At 35.8% G+C, this 25,291-nt stretch overlaps 1 protein-coding gene across 1 annotated transcript in view; it reads left to right on the forward strand.

The window, feature by feature from the left end:
- LOC124369480 (Down syndrome cell adhesion molecule-like protein Dscam2) overlaps positions 1-25,291 on the forward strand; it is a 222,320-nt gene that overhangs the window by 174,236 nt on the left and 22,793 nt on the right. The window contains exon 9 of the mRNA XM_046827492.1: positions 10,934-11,051. Coding sequence (XP_046683448.1) covers positions 10,934-11,051 — 118 coding nt within the window. The remainder of the gene's footprint in view (positions 1-10,933; positions 11,052-25,291) is intronic.

The raw sequence follows: 25,291 nt of genomic DNA on the forward strand, positions 1-25,291 counted from the left end.
AAAATTCTTCGTTTCGGTTTATGCTATGCGTAACATAGGCAAAGGTAGAGTGGTCTTGCGGAGAAAAGTTTTTTGGCTCTTTTAATTGATCTTACACCTCCGCCATTGAGATATCATGAACATGAAGCATTACTTGGGTTCAAATTGCTGAGTTAGTGGTGTAGAGAAGTCAATGCAAAGTGCTGTGCAAGAAGCTGTAATCGGATAATGTGGAGTTAGCAGAGACCTCGCTAAAGCGCTGATGGCTCATGTCAGAAGCGGGTCAACCTGTCCTAAATGGAGTGGTATCCAGTGACATCTTTATCAACCGGTAAGGTCCTAGACATCGAGATTTTATCTAAATATTGCAGATGCACTAATAACTAAACAACACGCATGGTGATTGGGGCTGTATCGCAAAACTTAACTTTGAAGGTTCTAGTGGAGCCATGGAAGTTGCTGGACAGTCGCAATTTTTCAGCGCTCGCAGTGCATTGTAAGAGGCTCGTTAACATTGAATACCTTGGTGATGGAGACAGCAGGCGTACTCCACAGTGTAATGCGAAGCCAAGCCCTATGGTGAATCTGCCAATAACAAAGATAGAAATGCATAGGCCAATTGTCCAGATACGGATGGGATCGTCGAGATTTAAAAAATCTAAAGCTAAGACTAAAACACTACACAAACTCCCTGGACGGCTCACGACTTGGCGGCAAAAGAACAAGCTAACAGATTCTGGACCATTATTCAGGCCTCCAAAAAATACTACGGATTGGCAATTATGAACGCACACAACACACAAACTCAAACTCTGTTGAAGACATGAAAAAGGGCCATGTTTGGGGCATGGAGTTTTTTTTTTATTTTTTTTTCCATGTGAATTCTTCTAATGTAAAGCCTCACTCACTCTCACAACATGGACAATGTCCAGAGATGATCAGAAGAACAACACCTCTGGTGTTAAGAAGTACCAATCACCACCCTAACCCCCGCCAAAGAAGGCCGTAAACAAAATCATTTTCCAATAAAACTATGATCATTCGGTACATCATCGGCAGCATCACGTTTTTCCATGGGGCAAAGAGAGAAACAGGCCATAAAATTCCCACTTGCCCCATTAAAACGCTAATGGTTACATTATTAATTAAAAAAAACCAACCCCTATTATATTTTTTTCCATTCAAGATCTAGCTACTACTAAAGCAAAAAAAAACAAACTAAGCCAATTAATCCAGAACAAACTCACTACAACTTATAACTCCTACAGGGGGCAAAAAAATGTACAAGGGAAAAACTTCAAACTCAAAATCAATAATAGACTCAAAAATCCCAAATGTGAGAAGAGTTGTGTTCAAAAAATGAGGTGACGTGGAGGGTTACCCCTCCACAAACAAAGGTAAGTAGTAAGAGTATCAGTGGAGTAATAGTATACGGATGAGAATGCGAGTAGACCCCACACCCCCTTCCCCCCCCAGTCCTAAGGCCCTACCCAGCAACCCACCACGCCCGCCCAATAGTGGCTGCTTCCCCCCTAATCCCAATAGTGGTGGGCCACAACATCCGCATGAACACGGTAACCCCCATCTCGCTCATAACCTGTTATGTCCGCACAGTCCGCAGAACACCCCTCGTCCCCCCAGGCCGCAGAAACCAAAAAAACTCCCAACCCGCCCCCCCCCCCCCCGTAAATCCCAAACCCCCCTCTCCATGTAACCCCGCCAGCCAACAACCCCCCCCCTCCCCCCCCCCACCCCCCCCCCCCCCCCCTAACACCAACCCCCCCCCCCCGCTGAATCCCACAACCCCCGCTGTCCATTAACAGTTATTTCCCCTCCGAACACCAGACTCAGAGACCCCCCCACCCCCCCCACCTTAACCCCCACCCCCCCCAACACCCCTCCCAACCCCCCCCTCAACCCTAAACCACCCCCCCCCCTACCCCCACAGCCGCATGCTCAGAACAACCCACCCCCCCCCCCCCCCCCCCCCCCCCCCCCCTCGACCCCACCCCCCCCCTCCCCCCCCCACCCCCGTGCTATACCCATCGGCAACCCAAGGCCACAGCCCCGACTAACCCGCACACCGGAGTGTCCCCCACCGGGCAAAAAACAGCATTTTAATTCCAAAGCAATGAACAAGCCTTGTACCCGGACCAGCCACGAGAACCGGCGGGGGGGACCCTGGCGGAGCGAATTTGGAAGGCAGCAGCGAAGCTAAGATGATATAGAGAGAAAAAAATGAGGACAGAAGATAAAATACTTACTAAAAAGAGTCCTGGAGGATGAAATATGAGGAGCTAAGGAAGGAGATCAGGCGAGCCCAGCCTAATAGCACTCTGGAATGAACTGAATAAAGGTAATAAAGCAGTAATTGTTTCCGTTATTTTGTGTTTTTTATTTTTTTATTTTTTTTGTTTCCCGAAAGTTCTTCGGTTTTCAATAACAAAAGTCACATATTTTCTCAAGAAACTTAAAAATGGTAGGAATAAATGAAAAATTTTTTTTCTCTTTTGTTAGAATGTTTATAGCACTGTTTACAGTATGTGGAAACCAACTAAAAACATCACATTTCACTGAGTTAATGATGTAATATACATACATATACACTATAATTATATAGGTTATTTGACAAGACGTTAAACAAAAATATATAACTTTTACGGGTTATATGCCAAACAAAAATTTTATATTTAGGTATCCACGTGTTCTCCCCTAGAAGCCTCTTTAAATGAAAAAAGACATTATGAAGAATACCTCAAGTAGTTCTTGAATAAGTGTACCGATGTTAAACATTAACGAAGATAGGCGAAGTGCTCCCACTAAACCACGTTGAATTTAATTTATACTGTGATTATATTAGACAGACGTAATGCAAAAACTGTGTAAGTTTAAATTCAAATCATACTTTTGTTATAATAATAACAAGATTCCTGTTAGAACTACAAATCAATTAAAAGGATATAACTACTTATTAATGTTTTTGCTGACTTTAACACGAAGTTGTGTGTGTGTGTGTGTGTGTGTGTGTGTGTGTGTGTGTGTGTGTGTGTGTGTGTGTGTGTGTGTGTGTGTGTGTGTGTGTGTGTGTGTGTGTGTGTGTGTGTGTGTGAATTTGTGTGTGTTGTGTGCCGAACTGTTAAGTGTCGGAAATGGAAATAATTCTCATACCTAAAGCCATATGTGATCATAAACGTACGACAAAATTGAAAATAAAGCTTTAATTTCACCAAAATTCCCTATATCACTGAAAATCGAATAACGATGTCACTATAAGGATGTGCATTCTAATCTGGCAGTTTTTTTATCAAAGGGGTTTGATTGGTTGGTAAATATACTAAGATCTTGTTCCTGCCTATCCGAATCCAGTTGAGAAAATGAGACTGTTGACAAGGTCGATTTGTTATTTATGAATCCAAAATGTCCAGTACAAAAATTTTAAACTGTTGAAATTTAAAAAGGGGTCTTCAGAAAATCTTGCTTATGGCCAAGAAAATGGAAATACAACGATAATTATTTGAAATGCATATTTCTACTTTCTTTCTGAAATATGGTTGGCCATCATATATTTTAGATGGAAGTTAATTCAGTTCAATCTTCAAGAGATAAAGTTTAGCTATCAGGATGGAAATAACGAATGAGAACAGTTTCGTCAAATGACTATGTGCAAACATATCTGTGGTATGTCGCAGTAACATATAATTGGTGTAGATAGCGTCAATTGACACTCCACTCCGTGTTTCAAGAATTGTAGTACTATAAAGTTTTGGAGCAAAAAGCAAACCCTAGAGTGGCCTTTATAAAGCTGTATAAATACTCTTCTTATATTTTAAGTAAATATTGACCAATATAACATTTAAATAAATTTGTTATAAATTATCTGAGGTTATTTCAACTGGAAAGCCATGATAATCGTTATGATACCAAACAAGCCATACAACCCAAAGAAATAATATTAATAAATAGCTTTCTTTCTGAAAATATGTACACATTATTACTAAGATCTACGTTGTCCAGTTCTCACCTCGTCGAAAAATTCCTCACACAGTTAAATTGTATTAATATTTCAAAAATTTGATTTTTTAAGCAATGTGAAACTGAAAATATAAAAGTCAATTATTACACCGGCTGCGTAAGCCTAAGAACTAAGTAATAGCATTAATTAACATAAACATTGAAAAACATAATTTTTACGACACATGGTGTCAGGCCGATCATGATATGTGCAAATTATTTACTCATGTTTATACCCACGGCAATGTCATTTTAACATAATAATATTTTAGAGTATACTTAATATAATAGCACTTAAATATATATTAAAATACATAAAGTCCACAAGATGGCTTAAATAAAAAAAAAACATTAAATATAAATAAAGTTTTAATAAAAAGACATTACTACCCACTAAATATCTAATAACCATCATACATTATACAATAATACCAACAGCGGTATTATTACAATAAATTATAAGATAACATTAGTAATAAATAATATGATAACAATAGCAATCTACCGGGTTAAACGTCCCCTTTATACACTTTTTATAAACTTTCTTATAAAGGAAAATGGAGTAATTTACTTTGCGGCTGTTTATATAACCAACTGTGGAGTTTTTTTTTATGAAAAGTTTTGGCTCCTCCCCAAATGTGGTATTTTGGGGGTAAGTCAAAATGTTTTAAAAACTGCGTCTCACATTTTGTAACATTTCAGCTGTCATGAGGTAGCATGCATCTTCGATTCTTGTCCTTAATTCACTGATTTTTGTGTGGATATTAAAAATTGTTTAAAACCCCCACTATTGTTCCATTTAAAGTTATTGTAAGGCAGGTTTAACATTCATTCACTAGTTATTTTGATAACTTGGGACACCAAATCAAAAAACAAGTTATTACAAGAAACAAAAAACATAAAAAGCCATGAATAATTTAGCATTTATTAGGTTGTGTTTTGTCTGACAGAAAAACAAGTGAAAGTACTAGGAATACCGATGGCTGGGTTTTCTGTATTATCTTTTATTGGTAACCAGTTATTGTACGAGTCATATCAATGCAAGCCTGGGTTGTGGCGTGGCATTGCCATCTGTAACGGAAGAACAACTACTGATGGTATAATCGACTGAATTCAACAGTCGAGTGGTCATTCGATTGTTTTCACAATATCATTGCTCATCTTTTTATTCTGAATCCTTTACCTTCACTATTTAAATTAACAAGCGTTTACGCTGTGACACAGAACGTGAAAAAATTTTTAATCTAATAAAAACATAGAGAAAAATCGAACGCCGTGTCGAAGAAAAAAGGATGTAAACAGCAGTAAAGAGGAAAGACTGCATCGGCTCATACTGAGAATCAGCTGATACAACAATTACAACTATTGTATGTGAGACGCATTCAGTCTAGTTACTGTGATAAGTTTTCTTGTTATTTCGTATGTAATAACATGGCTCGGTGAAATGAAAATAAAATAGAGATGATATTTTTTTATGGTGAGGCTAGGAAAGATTTTCATGAAGCAGTTCGTTTATTCAATGCTGCCTATCCGGAAAGACCATTAGAGAGGGCATACATTAGGCGTTTAGTTAACAAATTCTCAACAACGTTCACATTAAAGAGGTTAAAGCTAAAGTTTTAGCAAATTATGCCACAAACCCAAATGCCTCACTGCGTTCCAATGCGCTTAATATTGGAATTTCAAAAGATACCGTACATAATGTAGTTAAGTATCTCAAGCTCCACCCATACAAAGTACTACTGAATTAGGTGCTAACTGAAGATGATCCTAACCGAAGACTTGATCAGTTTTGGAAGAGAATAATAATTTAATATTACAGATATGTCTTAGTGATGGAGCGTCATTTTCTTTGCATGGAAGTCAATTGGCACACCTGTTGTTATTGGGCAAACATTAAGCACCACTGGAAGATTTAAGGCAATACGCAACAGCCACATAAATGTAATACATAGGCAGACATTTTCGGGAATTCAGCTGTTGGGCCATTCTTTATTAATGGTAACTTAAGTGGTGTTAAGTACTTAGAAATGTTATGAAACGGCATCATTCCAGCAATAAACGAGTTCGTACATGGTTATTATGAGCCTATATTTCAACACGGCGCTGCTAAACCACATTACAATGTGCTTGTCCGAACATTTTTAGACCAAACTTGTCCGGACAGATTAATAGGTCGACGTTGTTCTATGGTAGAGTGGCCGGCACGTTTACCTGACCTTTCACCTCTGGATTTTTTCTTTTGAGGTTTTCTCAAAAGTAAAGTTTATACCACAAAGCCCGTAAACCTCAATGAATTAATGACAAGAATCGAAGATCCCTGCTACCTCATGACAGCTGAAATGTTACAAAATGTGGTACGCAGTTTTGAATCCAGGCTTTATTTTTGTCAAGAAGTACATGGTAGTCATTTCGAGCATCTCCTCTGAGTGAAAATGAGGTGAGATTTCAAGATTTTTACCATTTAATTTCGTTCCAAAATGTTTTTCAATCAGTGGTGGTTTACAAACTAATTCAAACTTTAATTAGCCACCAAATTTGAGAGGGTAACATTAGAGACCTTCAGTTTGTGCCATTCTGTTTCTTTTTTTAACTCCTTTAAAAGCATTATTATTTCCAATTTTTAATTAAACTATTTCAACAATATCATTATTAACCATTTTCAAAATACAATTATACGTATCAAACAAACTCCCGTTTGCTTTTTCGGTTTTGTGTGTGTGTGAACGCGCGCGTGTATGTTTTTTTTTGCGAATTTGTATGAGTGTAATTCAGGGTTTCACTGAAGAAATCCACCCCAAGTGGAAGCTCGTTTTCCAGCAGTTGAAGTAGAATCATTGGACTATTTCTAAGGTAGTTAGTCCTGTAGCGAGTCCTAAAGAAGATATCCGTACACCTTGCAGTACCTGGCATACGGAAAAGTAACTTTTCCAGTAACTGAGGAGAGTTGATCCTGCCATTGATAAATTTAAACAGAAAGGTCAAATCTGCAACGTCTCTTCTCTTAGCCAAGCGTAACTACATTTGACTCCAACCAATGTCACAAATCTTCTCTGAATGCTTTCCAATCTAGAAACTTGATATTGTGTCCAGGCTAACGACGCATATTCCAAAAGTGGGCGTAGAAGCTTCTTGTAATGGATTGTTATAGCTCTCATTTATAACCCATTTCTAGACACTCAATCAATCAGGCCGAAAATTCTACAGCTCTCATTAATAGGAGACAGGGAAGATTTCCAGTAGACTCCGAGATTCCACTTACGTGACACCTGTTTATAGAGGTTCCATTCAATTTCTAGTTAACCAGACTAGCGTCTTTTGAAGGAGGTAATATTAAACTTAAAGAGGTTTAACCCATTAAATTATTCTTACACCACTTCTCAATGCCATTTAGCTATAGCTATAGGGATTCACCATCGCTCTCACCTGTGATAGATTTAAACAACTTCACATCATCTGCAAACAACAAGTATTCAAATTTAATGACTTCTCCTATATCAATTATAAAAATTTTGAATAGACAAGGCCATAAACAGTGATCCCTGAGAGACCCCCTAAAACATTCACTAGTACAGATTCAGAATCTGCAAACTTGACTATAGAGTATTCATTTCTTAATTAACGACCATCCATAAAAAAGACGATGATCTCTTCAGGCTGTTCTAATGACTCCAAAAGATCTTGGGATTAATTGGATATATACTGTCAACATGAAAAATATATGATGTACAACATTCCGTCGACTTACTTTTGCAAGCATATCGAACTGTTGAGAAAGCCATATAATCACTGTAAAGACGAGTTGACTTATATAATTTGTGTGGAGTTTTCTTTCCAGTAACAAGGGTTTTAAGATACTTGTTAAACCAAGTAGGAAAGGGGGATAGACCGAAACACGCGGAGTGTGCTTCCTTACAGCATAGTTTAGTTTATGCATGAAGAGATTGAAATCATCAGTGCCAGTATTAACCCGCAAAGACAGTTCCTCCACAAGACAATCCACCTCATGCTTAACCCCGTCAATGTTGCATTTATTATAATTGTATTTGTATGCACGAATGTTATTCTTCTGTGGCACATCAGTAGAAGCAATGACAACGTTCAGAGAAGAATGGAATTTATCTTCGTAGGCAAGGTCAGTAGCCTTCTCTACCGTACATGGCAAGTCGGAAAAAATTTGATCCAAGGATACACCTCTATCATTCAATAAACTATTGATTTCTCTCGTATCATAAGTGTTGGCAATATCATAAATAATTTATTGAATCATTAGGGCTGGCAGCACTGATAAGGTTAATCGACAGCTATCTAAGTATTGTTAGACTTTGGTTTCCACAGTTATCCGCTCGCAACTATATGGTATGTAAACCCCAAAACTAAAAGAGAGAAAACATTGCTTATAGTGACCAGTACGAAAGGTGTTTCAAATTCTCTGCAGGGTGACGAAACCCAATATGAAGCAAAATCAGCCCGGACAGTCTCAATTCCGAAGTATGAACTCCTGGATCCAACCTTATCACAGTTAACATAACAATATAATAATTACTAGATTTGATATTGTGAATAAAATCACGGAGCTTCGATCTCATTCCATTGATATTATGGTAGTACAAATTTACACTGCCGTGGCTAACTTGTTTTTGAACGTACATTCATGGTTTTAATTGTAGGAACTACACTTTTGTACTTAATAGTTAGGTTCAGATCACCCACCGATGTTCTGTGCTCAAGTTCCTTTCTCATGTTATCCAACGTTAATTTAAAGCTGATTTCGGTCCCATGAGATCTTTATATCCTTCAATACGGGATTTGCGCCACTAGCCGAGGTGGAAAAAAATTCGTTTAAAACCTTGATCTTATCCTCCTCCGAGTAGAAAATCACCCTCAAGAGACGGGTCTTCCCCATGCACTTCCATCCCAACCTAAAGCATCTGATTCCATCGCAATCTATGCTCTGTCTGATAAACTGATTTTATATTAGAAACTGCGAAATCAGAATCACGAGACTTTATAGTGGTAGAGGGATTACTAGTTGACTCCGATGCATTGTAAACAATACATTTTTTCTTCTGAGATTTCGCTCACTGAGTTTGCTAATCAAAACGTCAACTTTTGTTTCATGCACCTTATCTCAGACCTCCACTACCGCCACTCTCCGATCGATAGAATCAATTATACTTAGTTTATTTTGTATGCCACGAAGCTCTTCCTTAACTGCCTTAGTATCTTTTGGTACCTGTTCAAGTGTATCCACTTTAGTTGATAAGTTGTCAACCTTAACAACCAATGCTTTAAGAGCATCAATAAGGTTTTCAATAGGATATTTAGACGTACAATCTATCTTAGTAAATAACGAAGAACTAATTGTTTTTAAAGTTACCAGCTAGTTTTTCATATTCATTTTTATAAATTCCAATACATTCTCGATGGAACCACCTATTACAAGGTCCAAGAACTCCAGAATCTATGCAAATTGGGGACACAAGTAAACTTATGGTAGAACACATCAGCCATCTTGATTTTTATTATTAAGATGGAGATAATTAATAAGATTATTAAACTGAAATTATATATTTAATGTATACTACTACAAACAACATTTGTATATAGACGTACATACAGTATTTATACATATAAAAACAAATTTATATATACAAACATATAATACAAATTCCATTTACACAATCATACTGTATATTACAAGGAAAAATATGGCTCCAAAGTCTGTTTTCTGTCAGTCGCTTAGCTAAGATAAGAACGTAAAATCATTTTTTTCTGCTAAATAATAATTTATTTGGACTTGACCCAAATTATGGCTTGTATTTCAAAGGGTATTTGACTAAAAATTCTAGAAGTAACGCAATAGAAATAATCACAACATTAAAACAATTTTAGACTAACACAGTTCTTTTAATACATGTATGGCGATTCCAAATAAACCTAATTAGTGTCTTTAAAAGTGTGCACATGATAACATGCATCAAACAACGACATCGTAATGTGAATATTGTTACAATGATTATTTAATCACATTATACCTAACCAACAGAGTAACAGAAGTATAGAATTAGCTGAAATAATGTGTTTTCTATTCTTAGTTACATTTATCAGATGCATCGTGCAATTTTGTTAATATATATAACGCTTTACTTTATTTTTTGGTTGTGCTTTATAACGGATCCGACAGGTACTTCTTGAAATAGTGTCATTACCTGATCGTCTGTCAAAAAGGTCAAAGGGCAGTCTGCCTGCCCATCTATCCGTATGCCGTATGCGTGGTAACTCTTGATAAAAAGGTTATAGAAATTGTAATCTTGGTACATAGAATCATGTTAGTCCTATTGAGAGTTCCATTAATTTTGGTGTCCGAATACAAAAAGGTATTCTGTCCACCTGATGACGGTTTTGTTACGTTATATCGAGTCCTTTAATATTAAATACCATTTGGAATTTATTAATATTTGTCCCTTGCAGAATTTAAACTATATATTCCATCAATATAAGCGGAAGTGTATATAATTTTAAACTAACAAAATATCACTAGTATAATAGTAGTTTGTACTTAGTAGTACTAAGTACTTAGTTTATTAACAACAAAACTCATTTTCGTAATAATTAGAGTAGTAAAATAACATCACATTATATCCTGCTTCATTATCAAAATTGCATGTATTAAAAATTATGATTGTATGAAAAATTCAATTATGTAGGAAACCCTTGTTATAATGAAACAATACCTGAATCCATGAGATGAAATCAAGTGCAGAAATATTAATTCTAATGTGTTAAAGACCCGTGATTGTAATAGTTGCTGTAGGTGGTAACCAAGCAATTTATATATTTGTTATATTGAGAGAGCATGAATTGTAATTGTTGAATTATACGTTTTCAGATATTTTATAATTATTATATTATACATGATAATCAAACCTGTTGTTTTCAGAGCCCCACAAGGCGAGCGCTCCTTTATTCCTTGATAGGAGCTTAAGTATCGACGCTAGAAAAGACGAATTGGTCATTTTACCCTGTTTTGCTCAAGGGTATCCTCCTCCTGAATACAGGTAAAAATTATTAAGGCATTATACTAACGCATGAGCTAGCAATTACAATTTAAGCTATTTATAATAATTATTATAAATCAATCATAGCAGTGTTTAATGATAATGTGAGTACAAATGTTCAGTACATGATATACAAGCCTAATAACGTTCTCTAGCTGATCACCAGATGGCAGTGAAAAAGCTCAAAATTGGCATAGGTAATCGTTTCTCTCACTCTCATTAGGTGCGGTATGGCGGGGTTTTTAAACATTCTTCTCTAAAGCATTTTAAATTGTGCTTTCCTCAAGCATACAGGTATAGCATTTTTCATTTTAAGAAGCTGTATCTTCATGATACATTTATTTGCATTGTATTTATTTGCATGTGTTAGAAGGTTCAAAGAATAATATTATTTTGGACATTTACCATTCTTGTATGTTACAAAAATAGAACACTACGTTCCAAATATTGAAATCTACCCTCTTCCTCGGGTGTAAAAAGTTCATTCCTCAGTTTTCAATTAAAGTTCTATTTTTTTAACATACGACGAGGGAAAGTGTCCGAAATCCTTTTTTTCCTCAAACCATTATGTGACTCTTCAACTGGAAATGGTAGTAGCACCAAAGCTTTGTCATTCTTTAGTTTCAAGTTTTTGTACCTATATTTTAGAACTTGCCAGGAAAACCACAATTCCTACGGCAATTCTATTATTATTACAGACGCAAAAAAGACAGAGGTCTAACCAATGTAAATTTTTAAGCGTATAAGAATTATCTACGAAAGCGAGAAGCCTTTATATGAGCTCCTGGAGAGCAATACACCTTATATTTTCATTATTATTTTCAACAGTTCTGAGTGGAGTCAAACCACGTCATATCAATGTAGCAGCAGCTCCGAAACATTATTTTATAAGTTTAGTTGAAGATTCTACCCACTATTCATAGAATATATTTAAAAATTGTAGCATTTCCGTCTAGAAACTTTTACTCGATATCTTCATGATTTGTATAAACAATCGTAATATCCTCAATGTCATTGACGATATCAGATCATCAGCTATTTTTAATTGCATGCTAAATCTTAAAATTTAGATCAGTTAACCCCTGAGATACTCGCTAAAAAAATTTCAAAAGTCTCGTCATTTAGGAAACCTACACATAATTTGAATATTTTTGATGTTTTAAATTATTCCTAAAAAAAACTACCACAAAGGCACTTCAATCTTTTAAGAATCTATAATGTATAAAAAATTAATATAATAATTTTCGTTACCCTATTGTTTATTTATTGTTAGCCACAAACGGTTGTAAACTCCAATGTTAGACCACTACCTATTATTCCTTGAGACTTACATCATAATTAATTTCCAGAAAATACTGAAAGGTATACTATGAAATGTTACACAGATCTTCTTGATGATCTTTGGTCTTTGAGGACTGGCCTTATTTGTTAATAAATGTAATATGGACTCTGAAATCTTAGACATGATATTACTCATATCTTTTCATGTTATTTAGTAGATGTTTATTAAGAAATTATTTACCCAACGACAGTTTAAATTAGAAATTTAAAATAGATAGTGCTGCACATGAAGATGTAGATAGTTTCCATTGAAAATAACACAGCTCAGGAAGGAACGTAGTTGATTGTTGAGACTTCAAACACCATCTACATAACTTCTTATACGCCAACTTAAAATCTTATTATTCTTGTTGAAACAGATTATATGCAGAAGTATAAGGTAATATGTACTTTATTATGAGTACCAGCGATCTGCTACCAATACTATTTATCTACTTTATTTGTTACGTCCCAACTTCTGACAGTACTGGATCATAGTGCGGAAAATCTGAAAGCTCGTATAAATAAAAAAAATTGTCAAAACAACGATTTATCAATATTAAACAATAAATTAATACTAAATTAGTCGAATTTAGTCCAATTAATAAGCATAGTCCAAATCCAACAATTTAAATCCTATATGGTCAAATCACATCTGTAGAATATCTAGTCTTTGTCTGATAGTATAAACATCGTCAAGGAATAATAACTATTACTATTCTTATTTATTTGTCTTTCTGTTAATCGCAATGTATAAATTTTAGTTATATAATACATAAGACAGAAGTCAATTTAAGCTTTTAGAAACCAAATAAGCAGTTCTAGGAAAATTTAGTAAAACAATGGAACAAAAAACAAGCTAATTTTAACAACTATTCCCCTTTAGAAAAATAAACGAAGTAAATAAAAACTAACAATAAAATGACCAATCAGGGAACTTTGTCAGGAACATTAGAAGTAAAAGTGTTTTAAATATAATACAAAAATAGGAAACAGAGCATTAAATCACAAACTACTTGAAGTTATTGCAATTGGCACCAATGACATTGCGATTAAACTTAAACACAATGGCGCACCACAAAATCGACAGAAAGTTTATAAGTGAACTAGGCGCCGATACGCTCAGAAGTACACAGATAGGTAGCTTTCAAAACTAAAACTTTGTTTTTATTGTATTTTTCAATTTGAGCCTATAGAAAATGTAATTTATTGGGAAATAAAATGTGTGTATAATAATATAAATCACCGCTAGTATTGTTAAAATTCTGATTTTAATATATTGTGTCAGGATGTAATAATAGCTATATTCGTAATATTTGGTTGTACAATTTATATAATTTATTCAGAAATAAATATTAAATCGTTTTTTCGTCACATTTCTTTACTAACATTAATTATTAGAATATAATAAATAATGAATTACAAAAATAGAGTTCTACGTCACTAAATATATATGTCAGGCCTGGATAGATAGGTATACGGGTTATCCGAACGGTGACCGGACGGCTAGAGATGACCCCTATCAAGGAGGCGGCAGGACACCGACGGCCCTGTATAGACATGTATGCCGGGCAGTCGGATCGGTGACCGGACAGCTAGAGATGACCACTAGCAAAGAGGCGGCAAGATCGACGGAGTCTGGCAGACTTTAAAGGCTCTCCTGGGGGAGAAGAAAGAACAACCGACCACTTCACGGCCAGCGTGACATCGTCTACTCCCCTGGAGACATAGTGGAAGCTTTCGCCGACACCATGGAGGACCAATTCCCCCATAACGCAGACGTCTACGACGAGGACACCTGTGAGATGGTTGAAGACTTCATCGAAGGATTTGAACCTGACGACACTGACCCACTGCCCGTCGTGACCACACTCGAGGTAGAAGAGCACCTCCGTCGACTTCGCACGAAGAAGGCTCCTGGACCGGACTCCTTGGGAACTCCAGCATTGAAGAACCTGCCGGCTTGGGTGATCGTCACGATCACCTGTATACTCAATTCGTGCTTACGCCTGGCTCATTTCCCGACCATCTGAAAGGATGCCAAGGTGATCATGATCCCTAAGCCCGGCAAGGACCCTCTCTTCCCGGAAAATCACAGGCCGATCTCCCTCCTGCCTGTGCTCTCCAAGATCCTGGAGAAGATCGTCTTGGCGAGGTTCCCTGAGGGGTTCTTCACGTCTATCAGGACTGAACAGTTCGGCTTCCGCTCAGGACACTCCACCACTCTTCAGTTCCGCAGAGTCCTAAACACCATCACCGGAGCTGTGGAGAGGAAGCACCACTCCACTTTGGTCCTGATAGACATGAGCAAAGCCGACAAGGTGTGGCATGAAGGACTGCTCTTCAAACTCACAGAGTCCCTGTTGCCTGGCAGGATCTTCAAGCTGCTCTGCAGCTACCTCCACCTCCGGACCTTCTCAGTCAGCGTTGCCCGATCCACCTCTACGACCCGCCCAGTGACATCTGGTGTGCCACATAGGTCGGTCCTTGGCCCGATCCTGTACCTGTGTGGTACACCAACGACTTCCCGGTCGCTCCAAGAGTGCAGCTGTCCCTGTACGCGGACGATGCACTCCTCACGGCCACGTCTGCCAACCTCAGGATGACTGGATACTACACCCAGCGGCAGCTGCTTCTACTGGAGCCCTGGTTGACCAAGTGGCGGTTATCAAGGTCAACGTTGACAAGTGTGAGGCGATAAACTTCACTAGGATAAGTAGGTAAGCCGACGGCCGCCACCTGTCACTCCTCGACAGAGACACGGGGACAACTTCCCTTGGAAGACGAATGTCAAGTATCTGGGGGTACTCCTGGACACCCGACAAACCTTCACTCCCCACGTCAAGAGTATCTGCGGTCTACGAGGAAGGGCTTCGCCAGCATCGGCCCCCTGATCAACTCCACGAAGCTACCGATCAGGACGAAGGTCCTGCTCTACACGGCTCTGATAGGCCAGTGCTAACCTACGCGGTCCCAAGCATGGTACCATCTTACCTGCAAGTCCGCTCGGAGAAAACTGTTCGTAGCTCAGAGTCTGTCTCCGGCGGGCCACTGGGTCGCCCTGGTTCGTGAGGAACACCGACGTCAGAGCATCGTGCAACATCCCCACCTTTAGGAGCTTCGTGGACGGACTAACTTCGAGACTAGAATATATCATGTTTCTTTTTTACTTGAGATAAGAGGTTGCACAGGTACAACACAAGTCTTTTTTCTGACTATGAAACAGCACTCGACAATCAGTGGAGTATATCTGCATGAATTCAGACAGTACGTGAAATATTGCAAGCCCTTTTTAAAAGATAGCGTGGTATCCTAAGGATTATTCTGTCCATCCTCATGGAAATAGTCTGTAAATTACTAATAATCCTTATTAGCATGGCTTTGTCACTCGGTGAGGGGGAAGAGTAACTAGGAACCTTAAAATACTCAAGGCATCTAAAAGTATAAAATATATTGTCCGATATATTTACAAATGCTAACACTACTCTGTGTACTACAAATGTATACCATAAATAGAAAATTTTGACACTTGTTAATGTGAACTATTTCGTCATTGCTAAGGCTTTAGTGAAGCTATAAGTGCTTTAAGAACTCCGTACTTTAAAAAACTGTATGAATTGAGTTCGACGGGTTTAGGAGTGACGAGGAGGAGCCGATATATTGTTTCTAGTGGGCCGTGGCATAGGGTTGGGCGATCCATTGTGGTCGATTTATTTTCTCCTAGATATGGATGTTGTGGAAGCCGTGCCATGAGATGTTGGTTTTGAGATTCAGTACATCATACAATTAATTAATTAGTTGGTTATTACTTAGGATGTTTTATGGGAGCGAAGTGGCGTCTTTAAACTACTCAAGATCGGGTGAAACTGGTGGCATAAGAGCAGGATTAATCTTCAATCCGGCATTTGCAGATTATTGTTTGATGTCCTGCCTTATAAAAGCGAAATTACCATTTAAACGACATATATTACATTCTCCATTGAGGAAAATGCATTTAACCCAATGATATGTAGATCAAAGACAGTGGGTAAGTATTTATTGTATCTTAATCGGAAAAATGCTCATTTGAAGTTTTATCTGTTCTTATAAATTTAATGTTTCTTTCATTTCAGGTTTCCAAGTTTATCACAGTGTAATTGTTGGTAAATTAAAGTTTAGTAAGATTGAATAGCTTGATCGCTTTGAACTAGCTTCACTTCGGTGATGACAGCGGCTGCCGTGACAGCGGCTGCCGTGACAGCGGATGATCCCTTATGTACGGACTAACCGGTCGCTATTCCACTTTAATCATGCCTGGTTTTATGATTGGCAGGCTACAAAGCTTACATAGTTCATCATCCCTGTTTAATATAGTTGTATCCTCTTATAAGTGTATCACTGAACGAACTGCTTAAACCCTGGGTAATTTTCCACTTACTCGTTAATACGTTGAACCGCTAATTAAATAAATATTTACCAAGATATTACGGGCTAGATCACGTTACATCTTACAAAAACTCTTTATGTCACTGTCTTAAATCTGTGGAGTCTTGAATCCCTTTTAGGATTCCTTAGAAGCCCGTCTAAAATTACAATCAGTTCCTTCGTATCGAATTCAACTGTATACTTTCGATAGGAGAATGATGAAATTTGTACGCCCTGCTGGATACTTCACCACCAAATATCATGATAATGTTTAACACGTTGACTATGGCTCTATCTAATTCAGAATGTTGCACTGAAGCGGTTTTATATTGAGAAAGGAAGGCTCTATATCGTCTGAAAAACAGCAATAACCTTTGTGTCATTGATAATTAGTAATTAATGGTGTTCGTTGAAAATTAACTTCATGCTGTGCAAGTGGTCAAGCATAGAGAGAAGTAGTTACAAGGCTGGTGCCTCTAACTGAAAAATAATGGTGAGGCTAATAATATTCTTTTTTTCGGCGGCATGACAGCTTTCTGCTGGACATGATCACCTTAGATCGTGAATTTTTTTATCAGTTAACATTTCACTTGGAATTTTGGTGAGAATCACGATTACGGTTTATCGATGTGTCCTTACTTAGTTTGTGAAGTAAGTGCAATACTGAGCGTAAGAGATACAGGGGCTCTGTGCGCTCAGGATATCCGTGCCTCTCTTACACGTACAGAAATAATGCAAGTGGATCAGGGATTAGTTTCAACAGTTATACACATTACAGTACATATTTTATGCATTTCAATAAAATTTACTCGTGTGTCTATTTATTTAAACTAACTGTTCTGGGATTTTGGAACAGACTAAGCCTTGTAATTTAATTATTGATTGCTTGAAGTGGCACTAAACTATTACTGCAAAACCCTATCAAGAATAAAACCAAACAATACGCAAATTTTCATACTATTTTTTTAATAGTATTATAAATACTTTGTTTAAACAATAATATTTTAAAAGCACAAATTGAACTCAATATTTAAGAACGATATATAACATTTTAAATTTATCACGGGAGGCATATTTTGCATTTTAATATACATAACACGCGCTTCTTTACAGAAGAAAACCCTAAATTAATTAAATCTATTATGATGCAAAATATTTTTTTTTTTAATGACAAAACTATGAATATGTAAATTATTTATATTGGTTGTGACGTTTTTTCTGAAGAGGAAATTCGTGGACCAACAGAGCGAGTAAGGGGGAGGAGGGAGGCTCTCTAACGAGCCTCAGAGACAGTCTGTGTTGAATAATTGGAGTGAATTATTTGCATAACTCGTCATTGCTGGGCTGAAGCTCATTAGCATGACCTACACAGTCGCGCAGATCAATACTGGATCGAGCACTGACTAATATTTTCATCCATATCTTTCTGCTACACCAGTTTGATATGTGAAGTAAACACGGGATAAGCACCTGAGACCGACATTATAACAAAATACATAAAGTTCATGGACGTAAACCATTGACTGAGTTTGCAAGATTTCAGAAACTAAAGGCTTTTCGTCGATTTTACCTGTAAATAGCAATACTAGTGAGTTGCACAATATATTTTGCGTTTGTGCGTAAGTTAAGGGGACTTTTAACCGAAATTTTTATAAAAATTTGAATTCTTTTTTATTGTTGTAAGTTATTTTTTAGTTTTTCCCCTTTACAAATATATAACTCTTTTTGTGTGCAATTAGGTATAACTAACTAAAAAAAAAAAAAAAATGCTGAACGCTTGCACACAGTTTTAGGACGCCGCCCGCACACAGTTTCACCCATCTGTCTTTTCATATACATAATATAAAGAACCCTATGATCATAGTAAGCATTTCCACCTACCTACAGTTGTGATGGAGGAAATAAAGAGTATTTTTAAAGATCTTTCTGACTCAAAACTTCTTGAAAAATGTTGTAAGGGGAAGACTCAGAACCCCAATGAGTCATTCAACAACACAGTATGGTCCATAATTCCGAAGCGAGTATTTGTGACGTTGCCAACTCTCAAGTATGGAGTATACTCTGCTGTATGTGCTTTCAACGATGGTTTCAAGAGCAAAATGGAGATAATTGAAAAGTTGGGATTCTGGCCGAGTCCAAACCTTGTGAAGGCTATGAAATTACTTGAAGCGTCGCGACTACGAGAGGCAGAAAAAAAGCGCAAGACCTACAGAAGAAACTAAGATACTACAGAGCACTAAAAATGAAGATATTAGAAGATTAATTTGAAGAAGAAGAGGATCCTGACAACCATTCATACAGAGCAGGACATTATTGAAGTCAGTTGACCTCAACACAGCAAGACATTTACAGGTAGGGTAGGCCTACTAGTTTATTGAGTTTCCCGAAACTTTGTTTTTTTTTAGTTTATGCCTTTTTTCTCAGGCAGTTATTGAGATATCAACTTGAAATTTTTATGGTGTTTGTATGACCCTATTACCTAGTATGTACCAGGAGGATTTTATAAAATGTTACATTATACCCTTTAAAAATATTTTGTAAAAAGGTGTTTTTTATAAAAAAAGTTAAAAATACTTACGTATGTAATATTGAAAAAACTTCTGGAGCATACTAAAATAAGATATAACCTACAAGGAGAAAAAGATATGGCTATATGTCATATAGTTCCTGAGATAAATGGCATACAGTTAACATTGAGTTAGATAGGCATTAAAGTCCCCTTAAAGTTCTTTACCCAATGTAGGTTCAGTATAAAAAAAACTAGAAATAATATTAAAATCACCTATTTATAAACGGTAGATAAATAAAAACTGTACTAGTTTATCGATTCCAAAATGATTCAGCTATATTTTAAGTAAACATTTTCATATTATTACACTGCAGCAAAGAGGCTTTCCTTAAAGAGCAGGTTGTTTGTCCCCTTTTTTAAAAAATAGTGTGTTCTATAAAATATTTAGTTAGGGCCAACCCCCATTTTAGAATACTGTGTTCGATAATACATTTAGTTTTTAGTTAATGAATGGTATTAGAAAAGGCGTAAACTAAAGTAAGGCTGCAGATAACCATTGGAAATTGTGACAAGGAGAGAATTAGTTGGTATTTTGGAACAGAAGACTAGGATGTTTTTGCACAAAAGAAAGATTATAGTACCATAATTATTATTATTATTATTGGTGCATTTTAAACATAGATAGAATATGTGATTTAATAAAGAAAATTTTTAAGACTAACGATTGGGAGAGGTACAAATCTCATTAGTCACTGAGCAAGATCTGGCTTCCGATCTAATCACATTACTGTCAGTACCCTCCTTAAAGTTACAGAGACTTTCGTTTGTTAATGGGCAGAATATAAACTACCATGTTATATTATTTATCGTTTCTAAAGCCTTTGATTGTGTAAATCTTCTTCTTCTCTTCAAGCTGGAAATGGTTGGTTTCTCAAATAGCTGCGTTGACTGGGTTGGGTCTTACTTGTCTAATAGTCAACAGTGTGTGAGAACCAGAGGTGGAGAGTCTTGTTGGAGATCTGTCACTTGAGGAGTACGTCATGGTTTTGTGCTGGGACTTTTGTCGTTTTATTACTTATGTTACAAACTCCCAGTGTCACCTATAAGCCTTTGATATACACATGTACAAACATTTTGCAATCAGTGATTTTGACAACAGTGTCACTTTGATGAATTTTGACCAACACTATATCACTTTATGGTCATCACAGCACGGCTAATCAATGGTCAAGTTCTTCACTACTGTGTTGGACTACTGAAGAGAAAAACATTGACTGATCAGGTCAATGGAAATTGCAATACTAGTTTTGCTGGAGCCCATGTCCTCAAACCTTTTCCTCTGTTCTTGCCTTTTGATGTTTAGGTAATTCTATTAAAGACACTTATATCCTCACTTTAATTACTGCAATGTCGTAATAAATGATATGACAATTGAATTCTCGGACAGCCTTCAACGTGCACAAGATTACTTTCTTCGTTTATTTTTAAAGTAAGATGGGATAGTTACGTCACTCCCTATTTTAAGCAATTTTTTATTCTGAAACTGAAGGAACTATGTAAATATCAGATCATCTATTCTGGACGCAACTACCTACACTGGATCTCCTATTTACCTGTCCGAGTGATTAATCTTTATGTCTCCCGTAAATGTCCATCAAACAGTTATATTCATCAAATTTTACACAGTTTCTGCCTATATTCTGTGGAATTCCCTTATTGATACCATTAAAAGCACTGCAAACCTCGCTGGCTCTGATGTGAAGCTTAAAAACTGTTTTCTGCATGGTGGGTCAGCGGTAGTAGTGGTACTTTGGCGATGGCGAGGTGTTGAATTTGAATAGGAAAGATACGTTAAATAACTAAGATATACAAGCGTTGTATTTTATTACCTTGCTTAGTATTACGTATACATAATTATATCATATTTTTTGTAAATTCTGGGGTTGAGTGGTACAGGGGACTCATTAGTCCTAAATTCACCTCTGAAAATAAATATAATTTCATTCTAAGTAACAAATAATGAGAAAGTTGTGTATTTGAGGCTGAAGTATTGGCAAAAGCAAACAATGGGTGAAAGTGTGATGCTTCAGTTTTAAGTATAAGCACTCTCGTGTTGTTGTGGGGCGATGTGGGACGGACGAGTAATATATTTATATATATATATATATATATATATATATATATATATATATATATATTACTGGTATATTGGTAGATATGAAGACCTCCTAGAGGTCTAAAGAAGGAGGAGGGTAGAAAAAGGAAAAAGACAATTAAGAACCAGTAGATAAGTTAGTAATATTTATGGATGTAAGAAGTAAAACAATAGCAGATGAGATAGGATAAATTGACAGATTGAATCTTTTATGAAAACTTTTAGAGCCCAACCGAAATTTTTTTCACTCAGATGAATTCACTTAGTTGAGGAAAATTATGAACATTTGTGGACAACCTCACTCCACTTGATAAAGTATTGTGATGGGTACTAAGCATACTGTTTAGGTATTTATGGAACTGGAATGAAGAAACCCCTCGTGCTAAAAGGAAATGGAAATGTAAGAAGGCGTACTTTGTTTGTTGGAAAGATACGGCTTTAAATTTCAACGTTAAGCATAAAAATGCGTACTAAAATGAAGAACTAAAGGGCCAATAATAAATACTTTAGGAAATAAATAAAATTAGAATAAAACAATTGATTCAAGTAGAATAATTTAATAATTATAAATAAATAATAAAATAAATAGAATAATTCAAATACAGTGATATTGGTACGAAAACTTAACCAAATTAAAAATTTAGAGCTGATTTGGCCCTCACTTCCATCAACGTCAAGAAATTATGCACCCCCGTATAAACATGACTAATATCAAATCACTTGACAATTAAAGAACATAATTAACAAAATGGAAAAATTAAACTAAGCTGTAAACTATTTATAAGAAAATATTGATATAAAAGAAAATACATTAAAACCTTAATATATTTTGTTATTAACCTATAAACTAAAACATATACGTACTATAAATTTTAAGACTAATATGAATTAAGTGTGAAATAACAGTAATATAAAACAAAATAAATTTAACACAGAAATATATTCAGTTCATATATGTAATTATCGATACAACAAAAAGTTATTGTACTCATAATAATGTAGTAACTCGCTCATTCAACCATTCACACCACCCACCCACACACACCCCACAGGCACTACCTGATCACACACCGACCACCACCCCTACTAGACCCACAACAAGGCCTTGACCATCGCCCGAAGCGTACATGGCTTGCAATATTTCTGATACTGTCAAAAAGCGAATACCACAGTTCGCATGCTTGAACAGTGTACGACCTATTAAAAATTGATGGTGGACAGCAATAGAAAGTAGGGAAGCTCCTCTACGTGAGGGTCGTACATTGAAATCATATATGAAACTAAAACTATTAGATAAGTAACTAGGTGACTTTGAATTAATGATTGAATATAAAATAGTATAATAATCACCTAGCCGTTGAAGTTTCAGGAGAGATATTTGATAGAAATAATAATAATAATACGTCCAAGATCTATTACAATAGTTAAATCTAGTACATACTTTCAGACCTGAGGACAAATAGATTGGAAGTACTGATTGTTTTTTTTTTTTATTTGGGGTTTAAGGTAGGCATATCCAAACTGCACCTATTTTTTATGAACAGAAATTCGTTTCCGAACCAGTAATTTACAAGAGTTGAAATCTCATAAATGACAGTATGGTGTATATCAGTATAACTATAATGTAAACAATCTTACACAAATATTTACTCTGTATTCAGTACATTTTTCTCATACATTCTATTTTATGGAATTAGGGTAATACAAATGTTTAAATTTTGATATTTAATCATTTATATTACTGTACGATGATTTACTTTCAATAATTTTAAAATCATTTACGAAATGCACTAAAGTATATGTGTGACGAAAATAAGCCTGTAGCTGTTCAAATAAATAAGACAAGATATATACAATTTTTTATTATAAATATGTTTAAATAAGCTTATCAGGCCTCCCGTTAAAACCAGTATAATTATTAAAAAAACAGTAAATTTTCTGTAGTAATAAATCTAATCAAGTGAAAAGTCTCATTGAACCTTAGTTATGCAATGATTGAAAACGAGTTTTGTTTTGATTGTGGGTGACAATAGACTAGGTCATAGTGTTAAATAACATTTTTAAACTCTCACTTATGCCAGATGTATAGTATATAAGTATAGATAAATTTTATATTTCTCCAGTAATGTATGGCAAAGAGATCGAAAGAGACGTTAAGGAAAACATATATTTATTATGACGCCGTAATATTTTGTCCATGTCCTCGGAGACAAAATGGAGGGATTCGTCAGTTTTCAAAAATATGTAAGAATCAATTAAAAGTGGAAGAGATTTGTTTATTGACTCGTGATTGCTAGTATAGCCATGCCTCTATATGTTTCATACTTCATAACTAACAAGAAATCAATATTTCAATATGACTAAATTCATTTAATTAAAATTAATAGTTTTATGAATAAATCCAACGTAATCTACTATTCGAATATATAAAAAAATTGCTTAAAAATTGAGCAACTATCGTTAGCCTGATATTCTTTATGTGGAAGAATATTTTATTTAACCTAAAAATCAAACATATATATCAAAGGATATTAGTAATAGCTTAGAATGCAAATGTTTTCAACAAATATCAGAGTTGGAACAATAATCCTGCATAAATTCCTCTTGCACTAAAAGAGTCAGATTCCAGAATGAAACTTAAATGTAATCATTCAGACTGTCAACACTAGCATATTGATGTGGATTGTGTAACAGGTGCTCTAGAAAGCAGATCTTCTCGAACTTGTTCGTTTACTCACCACATAGACTGTTTCTCCACCTTCATCATTGACTTTAAATGCTGTTTTCCAGTACCTAAACAAATTAATTTCCATTTGTCGTATGTTGTATTTCTCTTTGTCTCAATAATTATACTCTCTTTTATATCACTCTGTTCTAGTCCATGGGCTAAATTACTTTAATACGATAGACTCTTTCACGTTATTATAAAATACTAGTACAACTATATTTTAAGAGCTTAAGTAGCGAGTCGTTAAGAATAGAATGATAATACATTATCTTCAACCCGCATTGTTATAACTTTTATACAGAATAGATTAGGAAATATAGGATAATGAACAATACACCGAAGAATCTAGCAAAATTTAACGAGGCTTTTCAAGTTTTAATGTCATTTTTCAATGCAGTTACTCATTCCTTGGATCAAGAGGAACTTATAGCAAAAGTTTCAAGTCTCTGGATTTGTTTATCAAATCACACATACGGACAGATAGACAGACGGACTGCCCTTTGATCTTTTGATCTCAAAATCAGTAGGTTTCTTCCTTCAAACAAGAGGAACCCATGTACCAAGTTTCATGTCTCTGGATTTGTTTATCAAGAGCTATCGCACATACGGACAGATAGACAGACGGACTGCCCTTTGATTTTTTTATCTCAAAATCAGTAGGTTTCTTCCTTCAAACAAGAGGAACCTATGTACCAAGTTTCATGTCTCTGAATTTGTTTATCAAGAGCTATCGCACATACGAATTTCCTATCAATTTCCTATATTTTTATAAAATTTTCCTACTATTGCAAAGTCTTTCAGGGGATTAGTACGTACGTACATTATACACGAGACTTAAAGACTTAATTATAAGGCTTGAACATAAAGGCTTATTATAATATTTTTAGAGCTAACTGTATGCTTTGTAGTCAAAGTGTTCAAACGATGTAATATCTATGACCCAAATCGAAGGTGAAAATGTGATTAACCCCGACATAGAGCGGATAGGTATAAATAAACTTTGACAATCGATCCTGACAGAGGATGTGGCCAAGTACTCTCCAATAAGTGCTAGCAACAGTTACAATAGGTCGAGTTTGCTGTACTCAATGTCTTTCATACTAATTTTAATTAGAACAATGTAT

This window comes from Homalodisca vitripennis, chromosome X (assembly GCF_021130785.1).
Source record: "Homalodisca vitripennis isolate AUS2020 chromosome X, UT_GWSS_2.1, whole genome shotgun sequence".
NCBI classification, from domain to species: domain Eukaryota; kingdom Metazoa; phylum Arthropoda; class Insecta; order Hemiptera; family Cicadellidae; genus Homalodisca; species Homalodisca vitripennis.